Raw genomic sequence first — 25,891 nt, forward strand, 5'->3', positions numbered from 1 at the left:
TCAGTCCACTCAGGTTTTATTTCAGGGATAAACTTAAAAAAAGATCCAAAGTTCCATGACTTGATGTTTTATTGCATTCACTGTCAAACCTTTACATATTTCTTAAAATACATATTTTGGGAAATTAGCTTATTGGGGTAAGAGTCAGATGAGAAGCCCAGTTCTCGCATCTGTAGTCAATATAAAGCTGGAGTCGGCAGCTGGTTAGCTTAGCTTAGCATGAAGACTGGACTGGTTTCGTTCCCCCTGTTTCCAGTGTTTATGCTAAACTAAGCTAACCAGCCGCAGGTTGTAGCCTTAAATCTCCACCAGGAAGCAAATACGCTTATTTCCCAAAATGTCAAATTATTCCTTTGAGTAAGATTTTAACAAACAGAACAGCAAATCAACCCAATAGCTTCAAGGACTACTGCGTTTGATGGAAAGGCTCTCTGCTTTTTCAGAAGTAAAACACAGTGAAATGAGTTTGTTCAGTTAAAACAGAGAGAGTGAGCTCATGTATTTTTATGTAACAGGCGTAAAGGCAGGAAAGATCAGAATCTGCAATGGAAATGAAAGCTTTGCTTCACTGTGGTGGAGATGATCACCCCTCCAGCCGTGTTTGATCCAAATATAGGAACTAAACAGCTAAACACTCACTGGAAATCTAAACGTTACATCCTGAATGCTCAGCAGCATCTCTGCAGAGACGAACGGCTGAGTGCAACACAGATGAAGATCTCAGTGACAATGATGACCGCTGATATGTTGCAGCCAACATTTATTAAAGACGACTGATTCTTAAAATCCATGACGGTTTGGTCACAGCCGCTGATTACACACACTCATTTAACTTCATACCTGAACGTGTACTCGTCCATCCCCCCAGGTGGGGACAGCTCATGAAGGTGAAGTGACTGCTTTGGAAAAAAGGCCCGGAGCAAGTTTCCTATTATCTCCCATTGAGGGTGGTGTGGATCAGTTTACAGTAAAACTTGCTGTAACTCCAAACACACACACACACACACACATTGTCCACTGTCTCTCTGCACCTGGAACACGTGCATCACTTATGGGCATTGGGTGTCATGGCAACAGTTTCTAAGGCGACGGCAGAAAAGCTGGATGATGATGATGACGATGGTGATGGTGATGATGATGATGAGACAACAGGAAGAGTTGATGAACAGCTCAGGGCTGAATCCACCTCCACTGACCCAGCTGTGACCTTTGACCTCCTACAGTCCTGAGATTATGTAAACAACCAAACCAACAATATTATTATAGTGGTGTATATAATCTGTGGTATTACAGTTTGTAGAGTAAAACTATTTTATACTGATTATAGGCTTTACAATAAACCATATCTATCTTTAGGTGTCTATTGCAGTTTTGGTGAGGTTTGATATAATTAGCGGCAAGCAATAATTGTTTTCGTTATGAATTAATCTTCCAATTATTTATTTTTATTATTTGATCATCGTTTTGTATACAAAATGGCAGTTTTAAAACAAATACCCCTCAAATGCTCCAAAAGCCCAAGTTGGCCCATTGGAAATGGTCCAAAACAATCAGTTAATTAAACTCTTATTACAACCAGAAATATGAACAAATGTTAACGTGACGGAAGTTCCAATCAGCAATTTTGCTTAATTGATTTAGTTGCAGCTTCGTTTTCTAACAGATGTTTAAATCTGTTGCAATATTCTAAAAATAAAAGCCTGACCATGTGAGAACATTCAATAGTTTATTTACCTCACTGGTGTTTGCATCAAAAGGGGTTCTCCGGTGATTCAGTCTGTCACATTCAGAAAGCAGCTGGACTTGTATAGACGGATCAAATAAATTGGTAAACACCCACGTACATCTTTCAAACTTCACACCTCCATGTTTGTAATGCAGTTCTCTGTTAAGAGTTTCTTGCCTCAAGCCTAAAACGAGATAACCCCGATGACGTCACTCTGAGATCATCAGGGTTATGTTGTCAGACTTCAGTAAAGCTCCCTTCAGAGACTCAGAACACATTATACAAATGCTATTTTTACAGGCTGAGTAGTACTCTCCCTGAAGAGTGAACTGAAGTTAAACAATAATAAATATCAGTGGCCCCTTTAAGTTGATGATATATTACTCCTTTAATATTCTTACAAGAGTCGTAGGACTCCTGGTGGGAGTCATGGTATTTAGATACGTGTGCTGTGATGATTTAATATATCCTAAAGGGGACTGTGGTGATTTTGCACAATGATCCAGCATCATCTTATAGCTCCGGTAAATGATATCGAGACGTGCGGTGATCTCATTGAGCTTTACAGTATTTAAACACCGTGTACTTCTCCGGTAGCCCGCTGCTACCGGGACTAGCGTTACGGTAACACTTTATCAAATGTAACACGGGGTGGAAAACAGCACTTTTCCCGTAAGGAGGAGGTTATCGCAGCAATTCAGGAGAAAAGAAACACGCCAATCACATGACTTGTTATCTGCCCGGATACTAGTGTAGCGGAGTGGGGATCTGAGGATGGAGCGGTGAGAAATAAACACACACACACAAAAAAAAAAGAAACACAACAACCCGGCAGGACGGATCACAGCGCTCACTCCCACCCACGTGTGATGACTCACGCATGAGTCACCAAACGTGACGGTAAGAAGACCAGCGCCACTTCTCTGGAATAATAACACACACAGAGAGCGAGAGAGAGAGAGAGAGAGAGAGAGAGAGAGAGAGAGAGAGGAAAAACACAGCAGGGTAACTTACAGGCTCATACCGGGAATCCATGCGTTTCTGATTTACTCCCCTTCGTCCTGGGGGGGGGGTCGTCTGTTACAGAGGCAGCACTTCTGGGAAAGTAAAAGCACTCAAATCCTGCCATGAAACATCAAAGCCGCAGAGGAACAAACTTTGTCTGACAGGCTTCCTATTTGAGAACATGTATGTGCACTTTAAAAAAAAAAAAAGCATGTTTAATGCAGCAGACCTGTTATCAGTCACCATTTAGTGTCAGTTAGAGCCGTACAGGGTGCATGTCAGCAATCAGAGGGAAGTATTGTTGCATTACTCCACTACACTTATTGGACAGCTGTAGCTACAGGATACACTTTAACCTAGTGTCATATAACATGTGTTTTAAACTACCCATCATGGTTGAAATTGGCAGCAATATGAGCAGTAAAATGATACTTAATAGGAATAATAATATTCCATAATAATTCCTTCTACTTTTGCACTTTTCTTGAAGTTTCATTTTAAAATCTGGACTTGCAACAAAGTATTTCTGCAGTGTGGTATGAGTACTTTTACTTAAGTAAAGGTACTTAATGCATGTATTTCTACAACTGGTCAGGACAGGAAATATGATCGTATATAAGCCATTTTTTGCTCCATTTTGAACATACGAAACTACAGTAACAGTAATTTCAGCTGAATAGGTTGATCAAAATACATTAGGAACAAAGGTTCTCTTCATCTTACTGATTACATTTACTATGTACAGCAGCAAGAAAGACGTTTTGAGTTTGGTTTCTCTCCTAAATTGAGCTGGATGAAAGTTTGAAGACTCAAGATGAAACCAAAACCAGTGAGACCAAGAGAGAAACACCAAAGGCCGAAACCAAAATGCGGAACATCAGCCCCACTCATGACTGTAAAGATATAAATAACCAGCTTACTGTACATTCACGTTTATTAGCATTCATCAATATTAAAATAGAAATCCTTGCTACTGACAATTCCTCAGACTGAACTCATTATTTTCACAAAGTAAAAACATTTTATTAGACGTTTCTTCCAAAGAGCACCTTGAAGAAAATCAACAACGCAAACACCAGGTTACTGTTTAAGATGCTTAGTGATGGTAAAAGTGAACATATTCGCAGCCACACACTTTGATCTCCACAACGGCTCCTCAGAAACCCACGGCAGACGTCACGGAGGCTACGGCCATATTTTATACAGTCTATGGATGGAAGCACACCAGCCGTGACGCCGCATTCAGCCGGGGGCGTCAAGTAGTAAGGTACTACTTAACGCCCCCGGCCTCTGCTTAGACCGCACACCCTTCTTTGAACTCAACCTTCTCAACAACACACTCCTGTGAAGTTTAGTGACAAAGTCTGTCCACAGACAGAAATACAAACACCGGGAGAAGTGCTCTGTGGAAGTTCCTGCTACAGTCGGTGTCTCGTGGACAACATTTTCCCATGACGACACACACACACACACACACACACACACACACACACACACACACACACACACACACACACACACACACACACACACACACACACACACACACACACGGCTAGTAATTATTAAGAAACTGTGTGCAAATACGTTTTCTTTAAAATACACATTTATTTACGACAGACAGCAGCTTCTGTGGGAGAAGAACCCTTTTAGAATAACCAGCTGAGCAAAATCAGGTTACATACGCCGAAAAGGGTTAAAACTAATTATACTCCTCCATGTAGTCCCCTCTCCTCTTTACCAATACTGCACTAATAAGTTAAATATTTTGGGAAATACACTTTTAAATATAAAAGTCCGGCATAATCCCTCATCCTGTGAATCTTTATTCCTTCAGTCATGCTAAACTAAGCTAACTGCTAGTTGTAGCGTCATATTTACTGTACAGACTCAAGAGTGGCGTCAACCTTCTCACCTCATTCTTGGAAAGAGAACAAAAAAAAGTGTATTTCCTAAAACGTTGATACTAAGAGTTAAGTGGACCCAAAAATGAGCCCTAACTTTCCTCCCAGGGGCCAGAAGAGATCCGTCCTTCTTGAACAAGCTCACTGCAGATCTGAGGACAACTGAGGAATAAGAGCGGGATGAAAACAGAAAGAAAAAGGAGCTGAGACACAAAATGTCTCGGACGTTGCCCGTTTTTTGTATAACAGATTGCTGAACGGCCGTGACTGGGTAAAACAATTTCTGATTCCGTCTGAGCCGGAGTCATTGTGTGTCTTTAGTCTTGTGCTCAAAGCTGTTTTTGTCCAAATGTAACCTTAAAGCATACGGGGCCTTGTTTGTATCCTTATACACCAGAAGAAGAGGTCCACCCCCTGTGAAGAGGTACTTACAATCTGAGTTGCTGCATATTTGAAAAATAAAATCTGCACACAGTGTCTTAAAGCGGCGGTCACCGCTGGGGGCAGGTGACTCGGGTGTGTCCCGGCATGTGGCAGATGCCGCAGGTGCGAGGTTTCCTAGCAGCTGGAGGTTTGTTGGCGGTGGCCTCTCCCGTGATCTTCCTTCCCTTCTTCCCTGCGTCTCCACCACCAAACCCACCACCAAATCCACCTGACACGGGGGGGGGGGAACAGAGAGCAAGCGCAACATGATTAGAGATCGCTGCGTGACGAGCGGAAGATGACTCGGCGTCAGCTCGCTAAGTGGATGCCTCAAGGTCTCCGTGGAAGTGTTTGTGAGTCGTGACAGCTTTTGTTATCACTAGATAAAGACGGAGGTGAAGAGGATCTCGCTCGCTCTCTCTGGTGTTTCATCTCTGTACATCTTTTCTGCTTCGCTCGCAGCGAGAGATGTTTTGAATAAACAGTGTTGACGAGCGCACAGAAAGCATTAGAGGAAGTCCAGGCTCACGGTGTCAACCACCTGTCAGATGAATGCAGTCGAGAGATTTAACTGTGAGAAATCAAACGTAAAGCACTGCAAGTGTCTGTAATGTATCGCACATGTCAATGTATTAATGGCTGTTAATGGTTTAATTTGACTCCATTTGCTTGTGATGCAACAGAAAGAGAATGTAATGATTTGATAAGCACCACAGACCGAAATCAAAGAAACATTTGAAGATGGATTTTCTAAAAGTTCCCTGTTAAACAGCACAGCTGACAGTAACAGAGCTGTAATTTTGCACTGTGACAGGCGACTATATTCCTTTATGCAACAACGGTGTTGTAATTATTTATTTTTAATAGTAAATATCGGCCAATAGCGACCCGTGGCTGATCCATCAGAACCCATTTAACCTAATGATGGCGCTAGAGGAGCGTTGAGGGATCCCCAAAGTTATTTCAATTCATCCTGAGGGGCGAATGAATGTCTGTTGTTCATAGCAATAGATCACTTTCTACACTTTCTAATAGAGACGGTGCAGCCTGGACCAAAGTGGTGGACGGCCCGCCCCCTCCCTGCTAGCAAAGCTAAACATGTCTCATTCAAAGGATATTTCAGGCCTCAGGGTAATAACAAGAAGAACATTTGAAAAGCAGTGTTACATTTGGATTAGAGTGTGTGTGTGTGTGTGTGTGTGTGTGTGTGTGAGTCTTGCCTGGTGGGGGTTCGTTCTCATTGGCCCACAGGAAGAAGCCACACTGCTGGTCTCTTGGTTTCCCGCAAGTGTGGAACATCCGGCCCTTGTTTGGACCGTCCTTCTGCACCGTGCGCGTCACCGCTGCCTCGTTACAGTTACACATCGTCTGTCCCGCGTGTCCTCCTGCACCACCCTCCTGCCCCCCGCCTCCTCCTCCAGGGGTGTACCTGAACCCCACGGAGAGCCTCGGTGGGGCTTGCAGCGGAGGACCTCGACTCTGCGGCTCCCCCTGCTGACTCGGCTGATCCGCCCACAGAAAGAAGTTGCAGCTCCCGGCGTTGCACTTGTAGAACTGCCGACCTTGGTTGGGGCCGTCTTTGCGCACGGTGAGGAGGACCGCGTCCTGACCACAGTTACACACGATGGCCTCGCTGTTGCCGTCCACACCGCCACCCGCTGGAGGTCGTGGCTGCGGGGTCCAGGAGGGGACCGGGGGAAGGGACGGTCGAGGATTTGAGCTCAGGGGTCTAGGGTGCTCTGGTCTGGGGGGCCTTGGAGCTGGTGGACGAGGATCGTCTCCTCTTCCTCCTCCACCACCTCCTCCTCCTGCTGCTCGAAGGTACTTCAGGTCCAGCACCTCTCTGAGCGTCTCGTCACATCCACCGATGCAGCCAACGAATTCTAAAGGCATCATGGGAGGGAGGCTGCCCCTGCGGAACTTGAACTTTAACCTGAAGAGTGTCGGACACAGAAGGAAACAAATGTTGAAGAACCTCAGTATTCACACACATGTGATGAAAGATTCTTCTTCTTCACTGACTGCAGTTGTTGACTGTGAGCGGCGTTTTGAAGTGAATATTTCATTAATCGTAAGAAAAGTTATACATCATTACTCAACACACACCCACAGTACACAAGGTCAACACTGTGTGTGTGTGTGTGTGTGTGTACTATGTAAAAGCAGCTTCTCAGAAAGCGGTTGAAGGATCCTGCCCTTCTAAATGAGTGTGTGTACAACAAAAGTTTGAATAATGCAGCAGGTTGCTGTAGCGACCGGCGAGGAGGCCGAGGGAGGAGAGAGTTTATTAATGCACACATCTGCTGTTAACAGTTACACAACATGCTGAAATCTGATAAAAAAAACTGTTATATTTTCTTAGAGTAAAGGCTGCAGTTCAACTTTGAGCTCTGTACCAGATCGGTTGCTATGGAAACAGATGCTGGTGTGGAGCTCTTTGGCTCGATGCTCGTGAGGGCGCCCTAGATTTGTGCTGAGCCGAGGCACGTGCTCAAGGGGTTAACGCCCACTTGTGTAAACGAGAATTTGGACAAGTTTCCAGCACTGCTGAAGCCACCGAGAGCCTCATCTGCTGTTTGTTGTGTTTGCATGGCAAGCAGCGCCCACACACACACACACTCATTAATCTAAGAAATGAAAGCTGTGTGTTCAAGGTAAACAAGGAAACAGGGAACTTTCTTTCTACTGTTTTTATGGTCACATTTTTTATATTCTTTTATTCTTGTGAAGCACTTTGTGATCTTGCTCTATAAAAGGTGCGATATAAAATAAACTTTACTCACCAAACAGATAAACATTGTTACATACAGATGAGCAATGTAACCGATGTTGTGCGTATACTCTATGGATTCTAGCTGGAGCTAATAGGCAGATTACCTGATTAGGCTTTAAAACAGAGCATAACGTTGGGGGGGGACTCACAAGAGACATTCAAAAGATATTGAGAGTCGACATGCTGGCAGCTCTCTGAGGCTGCTACTACCTGATGATGAGTACATTGAATGTGTAAAACCTGGATCCTCTACGGTTTCACAATTCACCTGAGTCGCTAAATATCTGATGAGTCTTTTAGAAAACATGTTATTGTGAGCTATTGGCAGGCTGAAATGAACAATATTTTTGTATGCTAGGTTTGTTAAGGTGTTAAGTAAACCGCGGCAATTGAAGACTTACATGTGAACAGGGTGTGGCTGACAGGTGGGACAGACGCTGTCGTCTCTGCTCACCTCCAGCACCGTGTCGGGGAACCACACTGCAGTCTTACAGGCTGGGTAGCCCGTGCAGGACAGGTACCTACTGCAGGAGGACAGGCAGAGTCAGAGAGCCTACGGGAATACTGTTCTAGCCCATTTACCGCACATTTTTACAAAGCATACTTTACTGTAGTTAGATCGCTCTCCTACCTTTCAGGCACACTTTCTTTATTTGACAATCGACTTGTAAAACCTTGAACCTCACCTGTTTCCCTCCCTCTTCCTCTTCAGCACCATGTCCCGCCTGCAGTGAGGGCACTTCCTGACCGGCAGCGGCATCTCCATGTCCTGCTGCTCCTCTTCGGTGATCTCCTGAGCTGCTCCCAGATAAGGCGACAGGGCTTCATCTAACCTGAGGCAACAACAGAAAATGACCTTTTTGCACCTCCTGCACCGGGTCACAACAGCCACACCAGCCTGCAGTGAATCCAGCACGAGTGGAACTGATCCGTCACTTTAAAACACGACACGGTTCTGCTCATTTGGGGCCAGAAATACACAAATCTGCTCCAAGCTAACTAACTTTTTCGCCTTCCTGACGGACTCGATGAAGACGGTCTTGTATTTCTGGATGTGGTTCTGCAGCACGCTCAGTTTGTCCTTCCTGCCCTCTGATACCTGCTTCAGGTCAGCCTCCAATTCAGCACGCAGGTTTGGTTTGGACATCTCATATCCCATGGAGTTGTAACCTAAACACACACACACATTTCGATAAGTAACATAGTTGAGTGACGGGCAATGGCGTAAGGGACGCTATCTATGTCTTAAAGCACATTGTGTATTGCGTTATGAAGTGTGTGTGTGTGTGTGTGTGTATGTGTGTGTGTGTGTGAACATACCCTCCACCAGTCCCATGCCGAGCTCTCCAGGCAGAAACCTCTGATCAGCTGTCAAGCCCACATACATGCGACTCTTGATGGTCTCGATGTGGTCGGCATGGGTTGCATCGGTGCCTGTAACAGTTCATACAGTTTGAGACTAAACAAAGAACAATTCTATGTTGACTTGACTAAAGAGTCCCTTTTGTGGGATCCTTCAATTACTTGCGAGTGGTTGAAAACACATACGTCAAAAATAAATCTGTCTCATGTCTGTGTGTGTTCACACCGTACCGATGCCGTGCTTCTCCATCAGGGATATGAGGTCGGCTTCAGTGAGCAGCTGCGGAGGACTCGTCTGTCCGTCCACCATCTCGACAGCAGAGGGCTGGAACTGAGAGCCTTGTTCGAACACTGGAATCACCTGGCACGTACAAAGCAGGTTTACTGGAGGTATCACACACAACCTTTTCTCTGGGTTTAGTAGTTAAGAAGCCTTTAGATTAGGCCGCCAATTATTTGAGAATTAAGTTCATAGTCTGTTATCAGAAAAACACACACATGTCATACCTTAGCGCTCCACCTGTCATACGGGTAAACGTCCAAGTAGTTCCTTGCAATGATCATGAGTCCCGAGGTGGAGAAGTTCTCCTGGGCGATGTCAATGTCCACCACAGTTTCCTGCCCCAAAGCATCCTGGGATACACAGGCCAGGAAGTGCCGGACAATGAACTCATACACACGTCCTTCATTGCCCTGGACGCAGAAGAAAACAGAAGCGATCCGTGAAACTTTTTAGTATATTGTTGTTGTTGAGGGAACAGTTAAGAGGTATGACAAGGACTGTTTGGGCGCAGAACGACATGCCACCATTTACCAACAGTGGGTGCATTTTGGTATGATTGTTTACTATGATCAAAAAAGTAAACAACAACATTTTAATAGAAAATATGACCCCAGAAGGAAAAAAAACTCAGATTACGAGAGGAAAAAAAAGTTTTTTTGCACAAACTGAGCTCCAGTTTTTGCAGACTTACCTGCAGTCCACCGGAGTACTTGGTGGGGTGTATGGGGGGGTGGGCTTGGTCAGATTTCTTGCCCTGTCGTGGGTTGGGACCCCCAGGCTGCTCGATCACCCGCTGGGCAAACGTCCCCCAGACCGGGCTCTGTGTCTGCTGCTCCACCAGGGGCCCGAGAGCCAAGGTTGTGGGGAAAATGTTTGTCTCTGTACGGGGGTAGCTGATATACCTGAGCAGAAGAAAATAAATAAATAAAAAACATACAGTCACAAGTCATCTTCACACAAACAAGCTAAGAGAGAACTGGAAAAGTGACATAGCTGATTAGCTCATCTATTAAACTCCTGACAGACACCACTCTACCAGATGGTCTCTTTCCGTGTACAAAAATAGGCGCAACTTTGAGGTGGTTTAAAAACCAGGTAAACAAAAAAGGCATTTGACTGACACCACAAAGCCTCTATTAAGGTGGCTTCAAGCCAGCTATCTATCTGAAACAAGTTCAAAGGAAACTCAGAACTACTGTGGGATGATAAACTAACATTGAGCATATGGTCAGACCAAAGCAATACTTCACAGTATGAATGTACATTACCGAACACGCACTCACCCCTGGGTATAGAGTTTCTCTGCAATTTTCATGGTCTCTTTGGCGCTTATTCTTAGTTTCCGAGATGCGAGTTTCTCCATTTCCTGTTGGTCGATGAAGGTAGAGGATTGTTCAGAGTGGGACAAAATACTGAAAAAAACAAGCCGCATACACTTTATGGCATAAACAAGTGTGTTTTGAGATGCAGTGTGTGTGTGTAAAGTGTATGCGTGTGGCTGCTTGGCTGCGTATTGTTACCACAGTGTCCAGAGGCAGCGGTCTCCACTTGCTCTTGGGTTTGCTGGTTACTGAGGTGACTGTTGCTATGGGATCCTGGAAATGAGTGAAAAGGATATTCTGGTGTGTACCTTCCTACATGAGGCTTTTCATTTCATTTAGGCAGATTCACAACACACATTAAAAATGTACTGCTGCGTCCTCCAGCTGCAGCAGGAGGTTACACACGTGTGGGTGAACGAACACACACACACTAGAGTAGGTAATATAGGAGAACATCAGCATTTGTTTTTTGAGGGGGAACACTATGTGTGGGTGGTAATGAGTGTGGCTGAGTTATCAGACTTCATAACAGTATAATAACAATTAATGATACATTATTAAAATGTTTACATCTTTTGAGACAATGCGACATCTGCAAACTTATTTTTATGCATCCAATATCTTGTCACTGAAAGATGCACACTTAAATTCTGTGGTACAAATCGAAGAAGGTAACAGTGCTCTTACTTTTATCTTTACTTCTTCAATAATGTTGTGTTTGAGGAGGTTAGTTAGTACAGATGTAGAGTGGTTGTCTCCATTTAGTTTTGCACAAGCACAGTTTGTCTGTGTTGTGGTTACGACAGGGCAGCTGGTAGTTGTAAGGAAGTTTGTGCATCATGGCAACTAAAATCATCTTACACATTAGCATTTTCAGACATCAGAAGGTAAATAAGACCAACATAATAACGAGAAGTATCCTTAAGACCTTCAACCTTCCTTTCACAAAAATAAACTAGCAACAAAGTACATAACATAAAATCTATAACATGACATAAAACAGACACTTACCTCCATGCAGATCTGGTAGAGCACCAGGCAAGCTGTGTGGTTGAAGAGACGGTTTCTTTTCCAGTTGAACTCTACGGTGTCCTCCTCCACCTCGTGCAGCACTGACACAAAGAACAGATGGGATGAAGAGGACCGAGTTAGTATCGGTTAAAGACCTCAATGCTACCAATCTGTGCGCGTCTGTGCACAGATGAGTTTGTACCTTTGATCTTGTAGAAAGTCTCGGGTATGAAAGCCTGGATGGCTTTGAAACGCTCCACCACAAAGCCCAGAGTGGGAAACTGACAGCTGCCGTACGAGATCAGCTGATTGGCCAGAGAGTCGGGGAAGATCTTCTGCAGGCGAAGCGTCTGGAATCGAGTGAAGGACGCACCTGGAGAAGATGCGCACAGGAGAGAGGATGGGATCGAATCGATATGTGATATTCTTTAAGATAAACAGAGCCAATAGTGTTGTATCATGGAGTGAAGTGAACCATTATCTGTGTGGCCGTTCCATAACGAAAGAATCTTTTTCACCTGCATTAGTGTGTCACTGTGTATTACTATTAGTTCAGGAGTGCTACCGTACCTATCCGCAGGTCCAGCTCCTGACGGACATCGACAGCATCGCTGACGTTAGCATCTGGCTCAATGAGGGACTCACAAGCTCTCCGAATGGAGTTGGGGGTGATCTCAGAAAACTTTGCCCGAAATACTTGTAAATTGGGCTTCACTATAAAGCAAACATTAGAAAAATACACACACACTATTATCAGAAGCAATTTGTGGACAAACATACACAAAACACAACATGTCGTTTTGACTCTTCAGTTTGTGGACGGATGTGTGAGATATGACGTGTTTAGAGTCTGTTGTGTTTGGACAGCGCCAGGCTAGCTGCCCTCCCCTGCTTTCGGTCTTTGTGCTAAGCTAAGCTAACCGTATTCTGGCTCCAGCTTTATATTTACGGTACAAACATAACAGAGGTATCAATCTTCTCCTCTAACTCTCAGCAGTAAGCGTATGTCCAAAATGTCGAACTATTCCGTTAGAAAGGAGTTCAGAGATGCCCGGTCACACAACAACAACAACAACAACAACACATATTACTATCATACCTGCTTTGCAGACATCTATGACTTCAAAGCCAATGTTTTCTCCCTCTCTGTCACAATCAGTCCAGATGACTAAGGCCTGGCACTGCCTCGCCTCTTTCTCCAGTGTCCGCTAGAGAGACAGAGAAAAAAAGGGACAAAAGAAAGAGAAAGTCTATTTCTAGTATCCATATTCATCAGGATTTCCTCTCAATGAAAATGGTGCCCTCGTACTCCAGAGAGAGGAAAAGGAAAAGAAAGTACATCATCTGCTGACAGATCCCATAGGTTAAGACAGTAGTTAAGCATACCTTGATTTGTTTCATGTTATCTGGACAGTACTTCTCTACCTCAGCATCAAATAACAGCACAGGATTGCAACTGTGCCTGTGGAGAGAAACGGTACAAAAATAATCAGTTGTTATGATGCCGAGTGATTCTGAATATATACCCAAAAAAACAACAATCCAGTTTCAACTTACCATTTCTGGAACTGTGCTTTAAACTCCAGAGCCAGTAAATGTCCTGATACTGAAGTCATTGTTACCGTCACATTCTGGACGTAAATGAAACCAGAAACATGTTAAACACGTACAGAACAGACATACAGGAGCATATCTAATTATTCACTGTATTCACTTGCCTGACCAAAGAGATGATACTCATACTCGTAGATTTTATTAAACTTTGACATCCCTTCTCTCTAAAATGGGAAAGAAGACAATCAGTACTGGAGAAACCAACGAGAAACAGAAACGTATATCTTTATCATTCCTAACAGTAGGCTCTGATTTTGGGAGATTTGGTTAAACTGCCAGGCTATGGAAGAGTTTGTATCAATAGTAACATAAACAGTGAATTTGTGTATGTGGCCATGACTAATAATAACATCATCTGTTGGTGGATATTGTATGGTCTGTGAGAAGACATGACTAACCCTCCTGGACGTGCCGCCGGACATGATCTCTGCGATGCCTTTGGCAGCATCGTTCTTCTCGGCCACGCAGAGGACCCGCTTGATCTGAGCCCGGCTCCGGATCATGTCTGCCTGCTGCGGTGTGCCCGGACACCGGTCACTCTGCGCCGCACAGAAACCCCTCCGTTGGACCCCTAGCCGCTGTAATCCAGATCGAAGCAGAGATCTCCTGAGGAGGTGCACTAGCATACCTGTCCGCTCTCACATGAAGAAGCCGGTCCTCCAGACAGCCTGCTAGCATGTTAGCTAACGTAGCTAGCTAGAGCTGGCATCTGCTTCACAGAACTTTAAAAAAATAGTAAAAAAAGTATTCACCGGTTGACAAACTTCACCCCCAACGACTTTAATAGAGAAAAAAATATTAAAACAATTTCGTCGAAGCCAATTAAAAACTGCTAATCAAAAAACATGAGGAGCAACATCGACCTTTGGTTCTATTTACAAATTACGCGCTCGAGTCGCCTGTCAAATACTGCCGTAATCCAGGTCGTAATACTGTCGTAAAATCATGGACCCACCGAAAGGTCTGAAAAAAGACAGGTTAATATTAATAATAGCACCATAATTGCATTTAAATTCCAGGCGTAGCGTGTATTTATTAATAATACATCATTCATACCTACAGTTATAGCGTAAATGTTAGTCCTACATTATGTTAATGTTAAATAGAAAATGAAAATACACCCTAAATCAGAATTTTCATTTTACCATTTAAACAGCACTGAGATTATGTCCTAAAACAAATGGCACATGTGTGTTACACATTTTTGTTTGCAATTTTAGACATTGTAATTAGATCCGATAGGCCTACATTTAAATTTGACTACTTTCTTGTCAAATAAATAAGTAAACAATTCAGTATTTCTCCAACAAAATAGTATTCTTGGCAGCATGGACAGAGTTCAGAAAATTGCCCTGGTGTTAGAAAAAATAATTTCATTTTACAGGTCCATCATTTCCTAATAATTTAGTTGAAAGTAATTATTTTACTTTCTATTTTTACTAATATATTTACTTTCTTAAGTCGGAGACTGATTTTTAAGGAAGAGATTGTTTAGTGTATACATTTCTAAAGGAATTTCAGGACACATGCAAATAATCCATTTAAGTAAAACTTACAGAAAATACAACCGAACGGCTACCCAAGTATAGATTATGCCAAAAATCAAAACAACCAAACATTTTGAGATGTTTGGACTGCCTCATGACCTCCGTATTCCTAAAATCCTCGCAATGGCTTTCCTAAAAAATGCACAAATGTGCCCCCAAACTGGAGAATTGACAATGAGTTACTTTAAAGGCTCATTGATCTTTTCGATCATCACATGAAGTGCTTGCGATCGTCAAAGACAAAATTTCTGATTTAGGGTGGAACTTCCCCAGATGAGGAGGCGGATTGGTCACCTGACAAGACTACAACCAGCTGGGTAAACATGGCGTCTGTCTCTGGATGTGGGAATTACGTGTAGCGCTTCTGTCTGTTAACGGTGTCTCTGTCGCACCAACGTCCTGAACACAGTCGATGTGCTGGAGACGACGCATGGACACATGAGGGGGAGACGGACAGAGGCGCTTCACTGATGGTGCCGAAATTTTTCTCTCAGTGCACAGATTGAATGGTCTGATGCCTCCCCGGACCTCCTGATGGGCGCGAGATAATTGCTTTTGTTAACAGAGACACTGTTTTTTGCTTCGGTCGAGGTGACGACTTTTATTTTATCTGATTAATATCAAGGCTCTTGTTCGATGGACTCTGTTCTGCAGGGGTGGAGCTGAATTTTGGGCCCACTCTGCTCTGGGACCCCCTTTTTTAAAAATTACATTAACAGGCAGCAGGATGGTCAATCTGAGTGCACTTCATGTGGTTGCCCTCCACCGCTGCGCTCTGACAGCTGGTTTATGACTGCTGGTTGTGCTGCACTGTGTGTCGTGTTTCTCATGCCTTGCTCAACAACAGCACTATGATAGGCTCCCCTGACGTGGTGGCGTTCACTAAAGAGGACGAGTATGGGCAGACAACTCCGGACCCCTGGGCTCTCCCTGAGGAGTTCTCTGTCCCCCTCCATCCGCTGGCCGACTCAAACCCTTGGGCCAAGACCTCCTACGCCAAGTTCACCAAAGACTTCATCCTCATCTCTGAGTTCTCTGAGCAGGTGGGCCCTCAGCCTCTGCTCACCATCCCCGATGAGTCCAAGGTCTGCGGCACCTTTGACCTCAACTACTTCTCCCTGCGCATCATGTCAGTGGACTACCAGGCCTCTTTTGTGGGACATCCACCTGGCAGTGGCTACCCCAGGCTCAGTTTTGTGGAGGACTCGAGGGTGGTGCTGGGCGACTCAAAGGAGGGGGCGTTCGCCTACGTCCACCACCTTACCCTTTACGACCTGGAGGCGAGGGGCTTTGTGCGACCGTTCTGTATGGCGTACGTGTCGGCAGACGAGAGGAAGATCATGCTGCAGTTTCAGGAGCTGTCGCTCCGCTTCTCACAGGCCTCCGAGTGTCTGAAGGCCGGGAACAGGAGAGCATTTGCCAAGGAACTCCAGAGGAAGCTCCGAGACCTGGAGTAAGAACTTTTTAACTCCTAAAACTTATCCGATATCATCTCAAAGCTTTTGTTCAGTCATTTAGGTAAAGGGTGAACAGAATAATGTTTTGTAATCGCAGGGCTGGATTATTCAGTTAGGGGGCCCTGGAACAGATATTTACTGTTGGCCCCTTATAGACCCCTCGCCTACTGCCCTCTGTTTGTTGTCCATGTACCTAGTTCTCATTAAGTAGAGTACTCACAGAAGACTGTACATGGCAGTTTGATAATGTGCCCAGACACCCGGAGACCAACCAGGGCTCTTATACTGGAATAAAACCACCAGACTCCAAGGTTTCTGTGTGTCAGTTAGTTTGCGGTAATTTGATTAAACGCAGCTTTATATGCATCATGTGAGCACACTATGAACTAGTAGGGCATTCTTTCTTTGAGGTTTTTTTTCGATTATTGGACGGCTAACAAAAAAGGTTATCCACAATTTTAATACTTTTGGTCCAGAAAGAATAAATAAATAGGCAAATGAGGGGAAATTAGTTTTAACACTCTGTCATATAGGTCAAGATATAAGAAACACATCTTTTAAATCGAAAGGGTTGAGATCAGAAAGGGATTGAATCCTGATGCCCCTAAAATAATAAAGCTTTAAAATAAGATTTTGACACAGGGTACTTCTACCGGTCAGGGTTCCACGATACTGTTCACGATGGCAATGATAACATGCTGATGATGATGTTAACCATGTTCGCCATCCTGGTTGCGTGTCAGCATGCCAGCATTCACTAATGGTCGCAAAACACTAAGTACAGCTGAGGCTGATGGGAATGTAAGATGAGATGAGATGAGATGAGATGAGATGAGATGAGATAAGATAATCCTTTATTAGTCCCGCAGCGGGGACATTTACAGGATTACAGCAGCATATAGTATAATGTCATTAGTCTTGCGGGTTTGTGGTCATAAACTAAACCGAAGTATTGATTATTTCAATCTGATGTTGGAGAAAGATGTTAGAATTCATAGAAGACATTTCACTCAAAACCACAAATGTGATCGTGACCCTGTATTTGTGTTTTCTTCCCCTCAGGTACACTCACTCCGTGCTGCAGCGGGAGGAAGGCCTGCAGAGGGAGGCGGGGCCTCAGTGCATGTACTCCGCTCATGCTGTGGAGAAGGCCAACGAGCTAGCAAATGTGGAAAAGAGCATCTACGAACACAGAGACCTGCTGAGACAGATCAGCTCCTACCATCACCGCCCACGCAGAGATCCTAACGCTGTCACCTGCCAGAAGTGTGTCACCGAGTGCTTGAGTGAGTGCGAGCAGCTGTTAGACAAATACGCCAAGCTCGCCAACCCCTTCAGTTACACCAACAAACGGGGCAAGAGGGGGGAAGGGCAGGGTCAGGTTGACGATGAAGGAGGTGGAGAAGAAGTGGACGAGGAGGAAGACGAGGGCGTAAAGCGCAGGCCGTCCTACACGCCACAGCTGATCAAAGCTAGGTCGGCGAAGTGCTTCGATAAGCGCCTGAAGACCCTGCAGGAGCTGTGTGACAATCCTTTCTACGAGGCCACCGTGGACCTCCTGAAGGAGACGGAGAGGAGTTTCCGGGGCGACCTGTGTTACCTGCACACACGCCGCCTGGACAGGGCACTGCGCACGAAACTGAGAGTTACCAACTTCCTGTTTGAGGAGGACCTCGGAGATGATGATGAGGATGAAGGGGGAACACTAAGACCATTCTGTGCTGTGAACCATGCTGTAGATACCTTTACACTATTAAATCCACCTCCTATTGTGCTAGGACCAGAACCTCTAGAGCTCGATGCTCTGGAGCCTCCAGATCCTCTAGACCGAGCCTCTGTGACCAGCCACACTCAGGAGAATGAGCTTGGGCTTGTGGAGAGCCATCTGGAGTCCTCCCCCTCAGACCAGACTCTGGAGACCCAGGGGAGCTCGGAGGAGACCAAAGGAAGCTTTAGTAGCGATAAGAGTGGGACGGGTCCAGCAGAGAGGCAACAGAATCTGGCTTGTATGAAGTCTGAAGCTCCTGATCCTGACTCTGACTTGACCCCTGACCCTGAACCTGACCATAACACTGACCTGGAGAGGGAGAGCAGCAGTGAAGAGATGGAGACCACTGCTGGGGAGGACGATGGAGACGGGACACCTGTGTCCTTGCTGGAGGTGGTGTCTGAGCTGGAGGCCAGCAGAGAGGATGAGTGTGATGGAGTAACTGATCGGGCTTGTGAGATGCAGTCTGACTTGTTGGTTCCTTTGGACACAGCGTGCTGTATGGCCCAAGAGGGTTTCCTTTATGAGGCTTCTGCCCCAGAGGCGGTGCCTCGTCTTGGCCAAAGCTCCCACCTGCAGCCCTGTGAAACCCTGGTGGTCAACCAGGAGCCCCAGGCCCTGCTTCATCTCCAGGACGACTACGCGGTGGGTGTGGGCTCCCCAAGCTCAGAAAGCCCTGCGGCTGGCCTGGAGCTGCCTGTGGGGCTCCTTGGAGATGCAGTTTCCCGAACCTCAGCGGAGGATGGGTTCGACTGTACCATGAGTGCTTCTACGGGGTCTGATCGGGCTGCCTCACCTCTGGGCTACGGGGGGGTTGTGACCCTGCGTCAGAGGAAGAAGGCTGGACAGGGAGCCTTGAGGTTTGTCCGACAGTACCCCTTTGCCATGCAAGCTCTGTGGTGTCTGCTGAGCGGCAGAACCCTGGTGGTGCTCGGGGCAGACGAGGGGATAGTCCGCCGACTGGTTGCTGCTCTGGCCCTCTTTGTGCCTGGTCCTGGGAAGTGTGGAGAGAGGGTTCAAGCCTGGCTGTCCTGCCCCTTCACCCTTACTGACCTGCAGAGGTGGAAACTCGTTGGATTGCAAAGGTATTTCAAATTTGCATTTCTATTTAAAGCATTTGACTTTACACAAATAAAGATGACAGATGGTGTTCCTAACATACATTTAATAAAAAAACATTGAGCTTGATGCTCACAGATCTCACGGAGTCTCCATCAATGTGAAGTTTGAAAATAACGGTTTATTCCTGCTTGTAGTTTGTATCACACCGTACTAAACTGCTACTGATCTGGTCTGACTCAGTCCTCGATGACTCACACAACCAACTATTCAGCTCATAAACCTCCAGCCTCACATCTGTCCTTCCATTTCTACTCATCTTTTCTACGACAGAATGGGAATTGCAATATTTTACATTTAGAGAGGAGGCCTTAGCTTCATGAACTCATGTCTTTGTTGAGACGGTTGGAGGCGCTGAGAGAGTCAGGGGGACGAGGTCTAGCTGTATTCAAACTGTACCGATGTGAGTCGTGACATATCACGATATCTTTACACTCTCACCTTATTCATGTAGGGCATATATGCAGACAAATCTGTGTATTTATATAGAATATTATCTATTTAGTTGTTGTACAATTACTACACAAACATTCAAATCCAAACATTTGAATTGAAATTGGACATGCAAATATAGGTGACTTCAAATATGTAAACCTGAGCATGTTAATCTTCACTGAAGAGTCAATTGAAACATGGAGGATAACATACAAATTGAATGATTAAACATGTGTTTGTGTATAAGCTGCCTTCACATCACCGGTATGTGTCTGTCTGTCCCTCACAGAGTAGCGTCTCCTGTGGGTTCCAGCATGCTGTACTCGCTCTCCCGGTACAGTCGCTACATCTCCATCCTGGACGCCGACCAGAAGACCTTGCGCTGTCCTCCGTATCGTGGTCAACTCCTTGACAAAATAGCCGACCACCGCACCTACATCCGCCGCGGTTCCACCTACTTCCTCCACTTACAGAGCACGCTCTGTCACCTGGCAGCCAAGGCCTTCCTGTTCACCTTCACCCACCACCTCCACCTGCCGGTCAGCCCCACGGAGGGGCCCGAGGTTGTGGAGGGCCGACGCCTCTGCTTCCTGCAGGAGCAGCTGGGGCTGGGAGAAGAGGACAGCCAGATACTGCTCTACCTCAGCCAGCTCATCACTCAGCAGTACCTACAGCCAACCGCTGGGAGCAGAGCAGCAGCAACTTGTTTTAGTTTTAACTACACCACCAGCGTTTTATACAAAATCTGATATCGAGGATTTTCCACATATGTTTTAGCAAAAGTCATCTTTGACCCACAGTTTTTAATGGACCAAAGGCGATCTTAATAAGGTCCACGGCCATCTGAGTTTCGGGACAAAGTTCTGCACTGGTTATTGTTTTATCTGTCTTCTTCTCCGGCCTTTCTCTTTCCCCTGTGTGCAGGAAAAAGGAGTCAGAGTGCGTCGTGAATGTCACTGAGCGGTTCACTTTGCCTGTGTTTGGTCCGGAGCACGTTGACACTCACAAACGCACATAACGGAGCAGACGAAGGTCGCTTCTACTTATTGTCCGATGAGTCGTGTGTGTGTGTGTGTGTGTGTGTGTGTGTGTGTGTGTGTGTGTGTGTGTGTGTGTGTGTGTGTGTGTGTGTGTGTGTGTGTGTGTGTGTGTGTGTGTGTGTGTGTGTGTGTGTGTGTGTGTGTGTGTGTGTGTGTGTGTGTCGCTTGCGTCGCTTGCGCTGGCTTGTTTAAGGTCAGTCTCCACCCCTCTCCTCACCACACATGCACACACATGCACACACACACACACACACACACTCTCTCAATCCAACATAGCTGTCTGTGTATTGTTAGTGCTGGTCTGACCTCAGCCAGCTCGCTAACAGGTTAAATCGCAGCTCTGTGATAACGCCTACCAATCACTGAGCCTGTTTGTCAGCCATGATATCATCTCAGCTATGTATAAACATGTTTTTCAACCAACCCACATATGCTGACATATTCTGCTTGTGTAGAACAGACGTCTCTCTGAATCTGTCTGTGAAACCTACTTAGCACTGCGCAGGCTTGTTACAGCTGGTTTTGTGACATGCCTCTCTCTCTCTTTGAGAACTACCACACAACTTCCAAAGGCCAAAACATTTTCTTTTTAATATTTCTTTTGTGAATCAATTTGAACCCCACATTCCTGCGGTAATCTCTGTCACCTTGTTGGGCTGTAGCTCAGTGGATTTGACTATAGAGAGCATGGAGTAAACATTCCCAGCTTTCAGGTTGCGATGCATGAGGACGTGTATTTGCTGTGTGAATTATAGAGCCGGTCGGCCCCACGTGATATTTGCATGTCCAGAAACAACGTCACCGCGATACATACTCACCCATGTTGGGCCAGCCTGTCACTATAATGTGCTGGCGAGCATTTTCATGGATATTACTCACACGATCCGGAACATTTTAAAGCTACTTAACCTAAATGTATTGAATTTCACTGTTGTCTTAAAGTTGTGTGAGGGTGTTGTGGTGTCAGCATGAGACTGTCTTGTGCCGGGGTGAATCGCCTTAGTGGTAATATTTCTGTTTTGTTGTGTATTTGGGTCAACTGACTCGGAGAAGATGCTGAACAGTTTGAGGAGAAGTTGCTGAGACAGTGATGTTGTGTTTGTGAAGATGTTACTATGGGGGGGGGGGGGGGGTTTTTTCCTGTGCCATCAAAAGCAAAACTCTAAGCTTGACACTTGAATTAGGACAGTTGCCTATTATCCATTTTCTTCTGAACAACCCTTGTTGGATGTGTGATATGAACAAAACTCAACTGTATTTATTTCTATAGGACAAATTGTGGATTATGACCATCATGCTGAGAATACCCAGATTTACTCTCTGGAGGATGCTGGAGAATTTCACAGTTCGGTAATCTTTTAAGGGCTCATGGGCCAGTGAGACGACACTGAACAAGCGTCTCTGATATTATTTTAGATTTTACTGTTCCTAATTCTGTGGCGTCAGTGATGGAGCTGTGATTCTGTATCTAGAATGGTAACTGTACTTGTGACTGCATGGTCAGTTTTAATGTGAAAGGTCATACAACGTTGGACCATGGCTTCCTGCTACGAACAAGACACTTTTATTTTTAATGGCATACGCTTTTAACTAACAGCAACGTCACATTAGTTCCATCAAATGTATTATTTCAGTTATTTCCTTTTTTTGACGCAGGTTATCACTTTTTATTTTTTAACTGCTTGAATAACACATTTTACTGTTAGGCTGTTCCTTTTTTTTTTTTAAGATTTTGTCCCTCTAATGCAAAAAGGTGAATGTAACCTGAATAAGCCATACCACAGTGTGCTTAACATGTCGTCACTCAGTGTCCTTATGTTGCCACATCATGCCCACCTTTTGTATCCCATCACGAGGGAGTGTCTGCTCTCATCAGCCCTGTGAGACGTCACTGTTCCAGTGATTTTAAAGAAGCACGTTGTGAATGTCTTGATGCTTTTATGTAAATGTTGATATTCATTTATTCCATTAAATTATTTGAATCCATTTCATTTTTGCGTGGATTGATGGGTAACACAGGAGTTAGGTGATCATGGCTTTGCGATACTGGATCATCATTTAACGCCAAACACTCCCAACAGCCTTGTGTCTGTGTGACTCGCTTTAGCGATGACGGATGTGCGAGCAATCGAGGTGTCGTGAATAATTAATGCTCATCTGTGAAAACAACCAATTGCCCCACAGGAGCAGCAGAAGGCAGGGTGGTGGACTGAAGGAGAAAGTAGCAGTACATGGATGATACAAGAACACGTTTAAAGCAATATTAAAATATTCTCATGCAGGGACAGAGTGAGTCGGCAGCGGTGTCCACTCATAATGCAAACAAGTGGGCTTCTCCCACTTTGACCTTTTAAAGATAACAATTTCAACAACCTGATTATACTATAGATATGTGTTGGATGACAAGACTCGTGTAAGAAAACTCATCACTAAACCTTAAACTTCTTTGTCTTGAGTCACTACTGTGGTCATGGCAACAATGATTAATTACAAATATACTGAAGAATCTGCTTTGAGATGAGATTAAAAGCATGGGAACGGTCATTAAGAGCGTTTAAGCTTGAGAAGTAAATGATATTTAAGAAAAGGGAACAAACTATTTGAATTTGGGAATATTGACTTTTCAGAAATTTAAAGGAATTGTGCTTTTTTGTAATCATGTAGCTAAGACATGAAATGTATTTGTGTAGTAAAAACATTTCCACCTTTTCCTCAAACACCTAAATCTCACCTTTATAAAGGATCTGAGCATGTGCAGAGGTCACCTCAAAGATCAGACACAATGAAAAATATTAAGTCGCTTAACTTCATGCATGGTTAGAAAATACTTTCAGTGATTTATGATACTTCAAGAAAATGTAAACAACCAAACTACAATCAATGTTTTTTTATTTCACGAGATTATGTTTCGAGATCAAGAACGATGAAACTTCAGTCTAAAATTGGATCTCACTTTACCTACATCATAAAACAAAAAAAAGTAAGCTCAGGTAAATCAATCGTTTTATTTAAAATTACACTACAAGAACAATGATGAAGACAATGTGTTGAGGATTAAAACTGACATTTCAAAACAAAACTCACCTCCCTCCCAGCCCTCTTCAAGTTTAATGAAAAACAGAATTTAAAATGACCTTCACAGTGGGCATGACTAGCTGGAATGACGGGCCTTATCCAGAAACAGCTGACCTCAACTTCCTACTTTGAGCTTTTGGAGTTGAAGGCTTTAGTTAGGTAGAAAAACAAATGTAAGTAATACAATATGGCCCCTCCGTGTTTTCTCCTGTTCTCAAAAACTGACCCCTTTTAAGGGCAACTGAGGGATGATGGTGAAGATATCAGTGATTTGTTTCTGACTGAAATAAAGACAATGTTGCTTAGGGGTTTTGAGTGCACAGATGGTAGCTGAGTGAGCCCTGATGCCCAACGGAAAATAGACAGGATGTCTGCACTTAGCCAGAACATCCTCTGCATCCACAATGGGTGCATTCAATGATCCTTCCCTGCAGAGAGAAACAAGATTTAGATCACAAGGACACACAATAAATAAACAGGCCATATCATGTGGCATCATGTGATTAAAGTAGACGACTGTAGTGAGAATCCCCCAAACTATGTCAGACTTACGACTTCCAGCTTGCTCTTGGGGACTCTGCAGATGCAGTTGGTTCCAAAGTTGGTGTCTCGGGTTTGGATGCAACGCAGGCAGCACAGGTTCTCGTAGCCCTGCTTCTTCCACTTGGCAATCAGGTTCTTGTCTGCGTAGCCTTCCTTTATACAGTAGTCATACAGCTCTGTCAGGAGACACACAGAAAGACAACACTGGTTAAGAATCTAGTGCACAGCATATAACTATGATTGGGTTTCAAACGTTTGGTCATGTGCAAATACAATAAATAAAGCGTACTCTGGCATGTATTTGTTGAAATCTTGGCATGTCTTTACATAATATGTACAGATAAAGTGTTATTCAAACACACGTAACAGATTATCAATATGTCATGCTGAATTTTAAGGATTGTATCAAATGCTGAAGTAGACAGAAGAAGAAGAAAAAACAAAGTGGAAAAGGGAGACATTAGACTTCAGTTCAACAGGTAGAGGGGATGTCTGTCTACCTCTGCTGATGGCTTTCCTTTTGTAGAAGAGGTCGTAGATGTATCGACTCCGCTGATGATGCAGTCTGAAAATTGGCCAAAGGGACTCCACCTTTCGCTTTCCCTCGTGAGGCTCTGTTTCAGCTGGAGGACAGAGGGAACATCTGGAGAGTTAGTGCCAAAGATATCCAACGTATTGCATACTATACAATATATAAATCTGCTACTAGAACAGTCTGCACCACTATTACACTACTTTCCTGAATGTGTTGGAGGGGGTTGAGGTTTCTATCTGTACCAGGCTTTGTGCTTGGGGGGGCATTTTCCCCAGCCTTACCAAAACAGCTGCAAGCAGACTTCTGTCTTAAGTACAACTGTACACAGTAGCATTAAGATTACCTTAATTACAGCCATGTGGTAAAGCCAAAAATGGCGTGTATGTGGACCGTTTAGGGTCACATAGTTTAAGTAGTTTATCACTAAACAGAAAGAGTTAAAATGCAGAAATAATACACAATTGCATTTGACTGAACAACAACCACTTCACCAGTAGCTCGCATTAGCCGTTAATTATTCGTTTTAACCAAATGGCGTTAGCATTCAGTAGCCGATCGTGTTGCTTATCTATTTACAAAAATGTCAGCCAGAAATCCTTCCAGACCTTCCCATGGGATTAATCGGCTGTAAAATAAAACAAAATATGAATCTTATCAACATGTAAAGACGATGCGAGGTGAACACCGAGGTCATTTCCCCCGCACAGACTGCGTGCTGTGGTTGTAGCTCGACGGTGTGTTGTGAGGAGCATCGGGACAATCCTCTCCTTCTTACCTTCTCTCATCTTCTGGTCCAGCTCGTCCAAAGTGGGCTCGATGAGCTCCCATCCGTCTGGAGGAGGCTTCCGACTCCTCTTTACTTTCGGCATGTCGCTCTGTTTAATACAAATAGAGAACAAAAGATCTCCGTGTTTTCGTGTTGATTTCTACGAACCCGTTTTCGGCGCTA

General features: G+C 44.6%; 3 protein-coding genes across 3 annotated transcripts; 1 reads left to right on the plus strand and 2 right to left on the minus strand.

Moving 5' to 3' along the window:
• Positions 1 to 4,398: 4,398 nt before the first annotated feature.
• top3a (DNA topoisomerase III alpha) lies at positions 4,399 to 13,434 on the minus strand. Its single transcript, XM_079178326.1, has 17 exons — positions 13,367 to 13,434; positions 13,196 to 13,271; positions 12,909 to 13,017; positions 12,380 to 12,523; positions 12,012 to 12,182; positions 11,810 to 11,910; positions 10,997 to 11,071; positions 10,760 to 10,842; positions 10,168 to 10,378; positions 9,701 to 9,886; positions 9,425 to 9,554; positions 9,152 to 9,265; positions 8,836 to 9,001; positions 8,518 to 8,664; positions 8,233 to 8,355; positions 6,279 to 6,991; positions 4,399 to 5,287 (listed from the first exon to the last, which is right to left on the minus strand). Exons 1-17 carry the CDS (start codon positions 13,423 to 13,425, stop codon positions 5,127 to 5,129), a joined length of 2,769 nt encoding a protein of 922 aa, XP_079034452.1. The 5' UTR covers positions 13,426 to 13,434; the 3' UTR covers positions 4,399 to 5,126.
• A 2,092-nt stretch (positions 13,435 to 15,526) lies between these two features.
• Positions 15,527 to 20,861, plus strand: smcr8a (Smith-Magenis syndrome chromosome region, candidate 8a). Its single transcript, XM_079176808.1, has 3 exons — positions 15,527 to 16,423; positions 17,490 to 19,280; positions 20,039 to 20,861. The coding sequence occupies exons 1-3, from the start codon at positions 15,822 to 15,824 to the stop codon at positions 20,496 to 20,498; spliced, it is 2,853 nt and encodes a 950-aa protein (XP_079032934.1). The 5' UTR covers positions 15,527 to 15,821; the 3' UTR covers positions 20,499 to 20,861.
• A 2,820-nt stretch (positions 20,862 to 23,681) lies between these two features.
• Positions 23,682 to 25,889, minus strand: bud31 (BUD31 homolog). Its single transcript, XM_079176917.1, has 4 exons — positions 25,718 to 25,889; positions 24,908 to 25,030; positions 24,417 to 24,583; positions 23,682 to 24,292 (listed from the first exon to the last, which is right to left on the minus strand). Exons 1-4 carry the CDS (start codon positions 25,809 to 25,811, stop codon positions 24,242 to 24,244), a joined length of 435 nt encoding a protein of 144 aa, XP_079033043.1. The 5' UTR covers positions 25,812 to 25,889; the 3' UTR covers positions 23,682 to 24,241.
• Positions 25,890 to 25,891: the final 2 nt, after the last annotated feature.

This window comes from Pholis gunnellus (genome assembly GCF_910591455.1).
Source record: "Pholis gunnellus genome assembly, chromosome: 17".
Taxonomy (NCBI): domain Eukaryota; kingdom Metazoa; phylum Chordata; class Actinopteri; order Perciformes; family Pholidae; genus Pholis; species Pholis gunnellus.

Excerpts from the sequence above, each read along its gene's own strand:
- top3a (XM_079178326.1), bottom strand. The coding sequence starts at position 13,425 with ATGACTTCAGTATCAGGACATTTACTGGCTCTGGAGTTTAAAGCACAG. Across the intron at positions 13,272-13,366 it reads AAAGCACAGTTCCAGAAATG|GCACAGTTGCAATCCTGTGC; the intron begins GTAAGTTGAAAC and ends TTCTCTCCACAG. Across the intron at positions 6,992-8,232 it reads CAGCCACACCCTGTTCACAT|GTTAAAGTTCAAGTTCCGCA; the intron begins GTAAGTCTTCAA and ends GACACTCTTCAG.
- smcr8a (XM_079176808.1), top strand. The coding sequence starts at position 15,822 with ATGATAGGCTCCCCTGACGTGGTGGCGTTCACTAAAGAGGACGAGTAT. Across the intron at positions 16,424-17,489 it reads AGGAAGCTCCGAGACCTGGA|GTACACTCACTCCGTGCTGC; the intron begins GTAAGAACTTTT and ends TCTTCCCCTCAG. Across the intron at positions 19,281-20,038 it reads AAACTCGTTGGATTGCAAAG|AGTAGCGTCTCCTGTGGGTT; the intron begins GTATTTCAAATT and ends TGTCCCTCACAG.
- bud31 (XM_079176917.1), bottom strand. The coding sequence starts at position 25,811 with ATGCCGAAAGTAAAGAGGAGTCGGAAGCCTCCTCCAGACGGATGGGAG. Across the intron at positions 25,031-25,717 it reads GGACCAGAAGATGAGAGAAG|CTGAAACAGAGCCTCACGAG; the intron begins GTAAGAAGGAGA and ends TCTGTCCTCCAG. Across the intron at positions 24,584-24,907 it reads AAGGAAAGCCATCAGCAGAG|AGCTGTATGACTACTGTATA; the intron begins GTAGACAGACAT and ends GTCTCCTGACAG.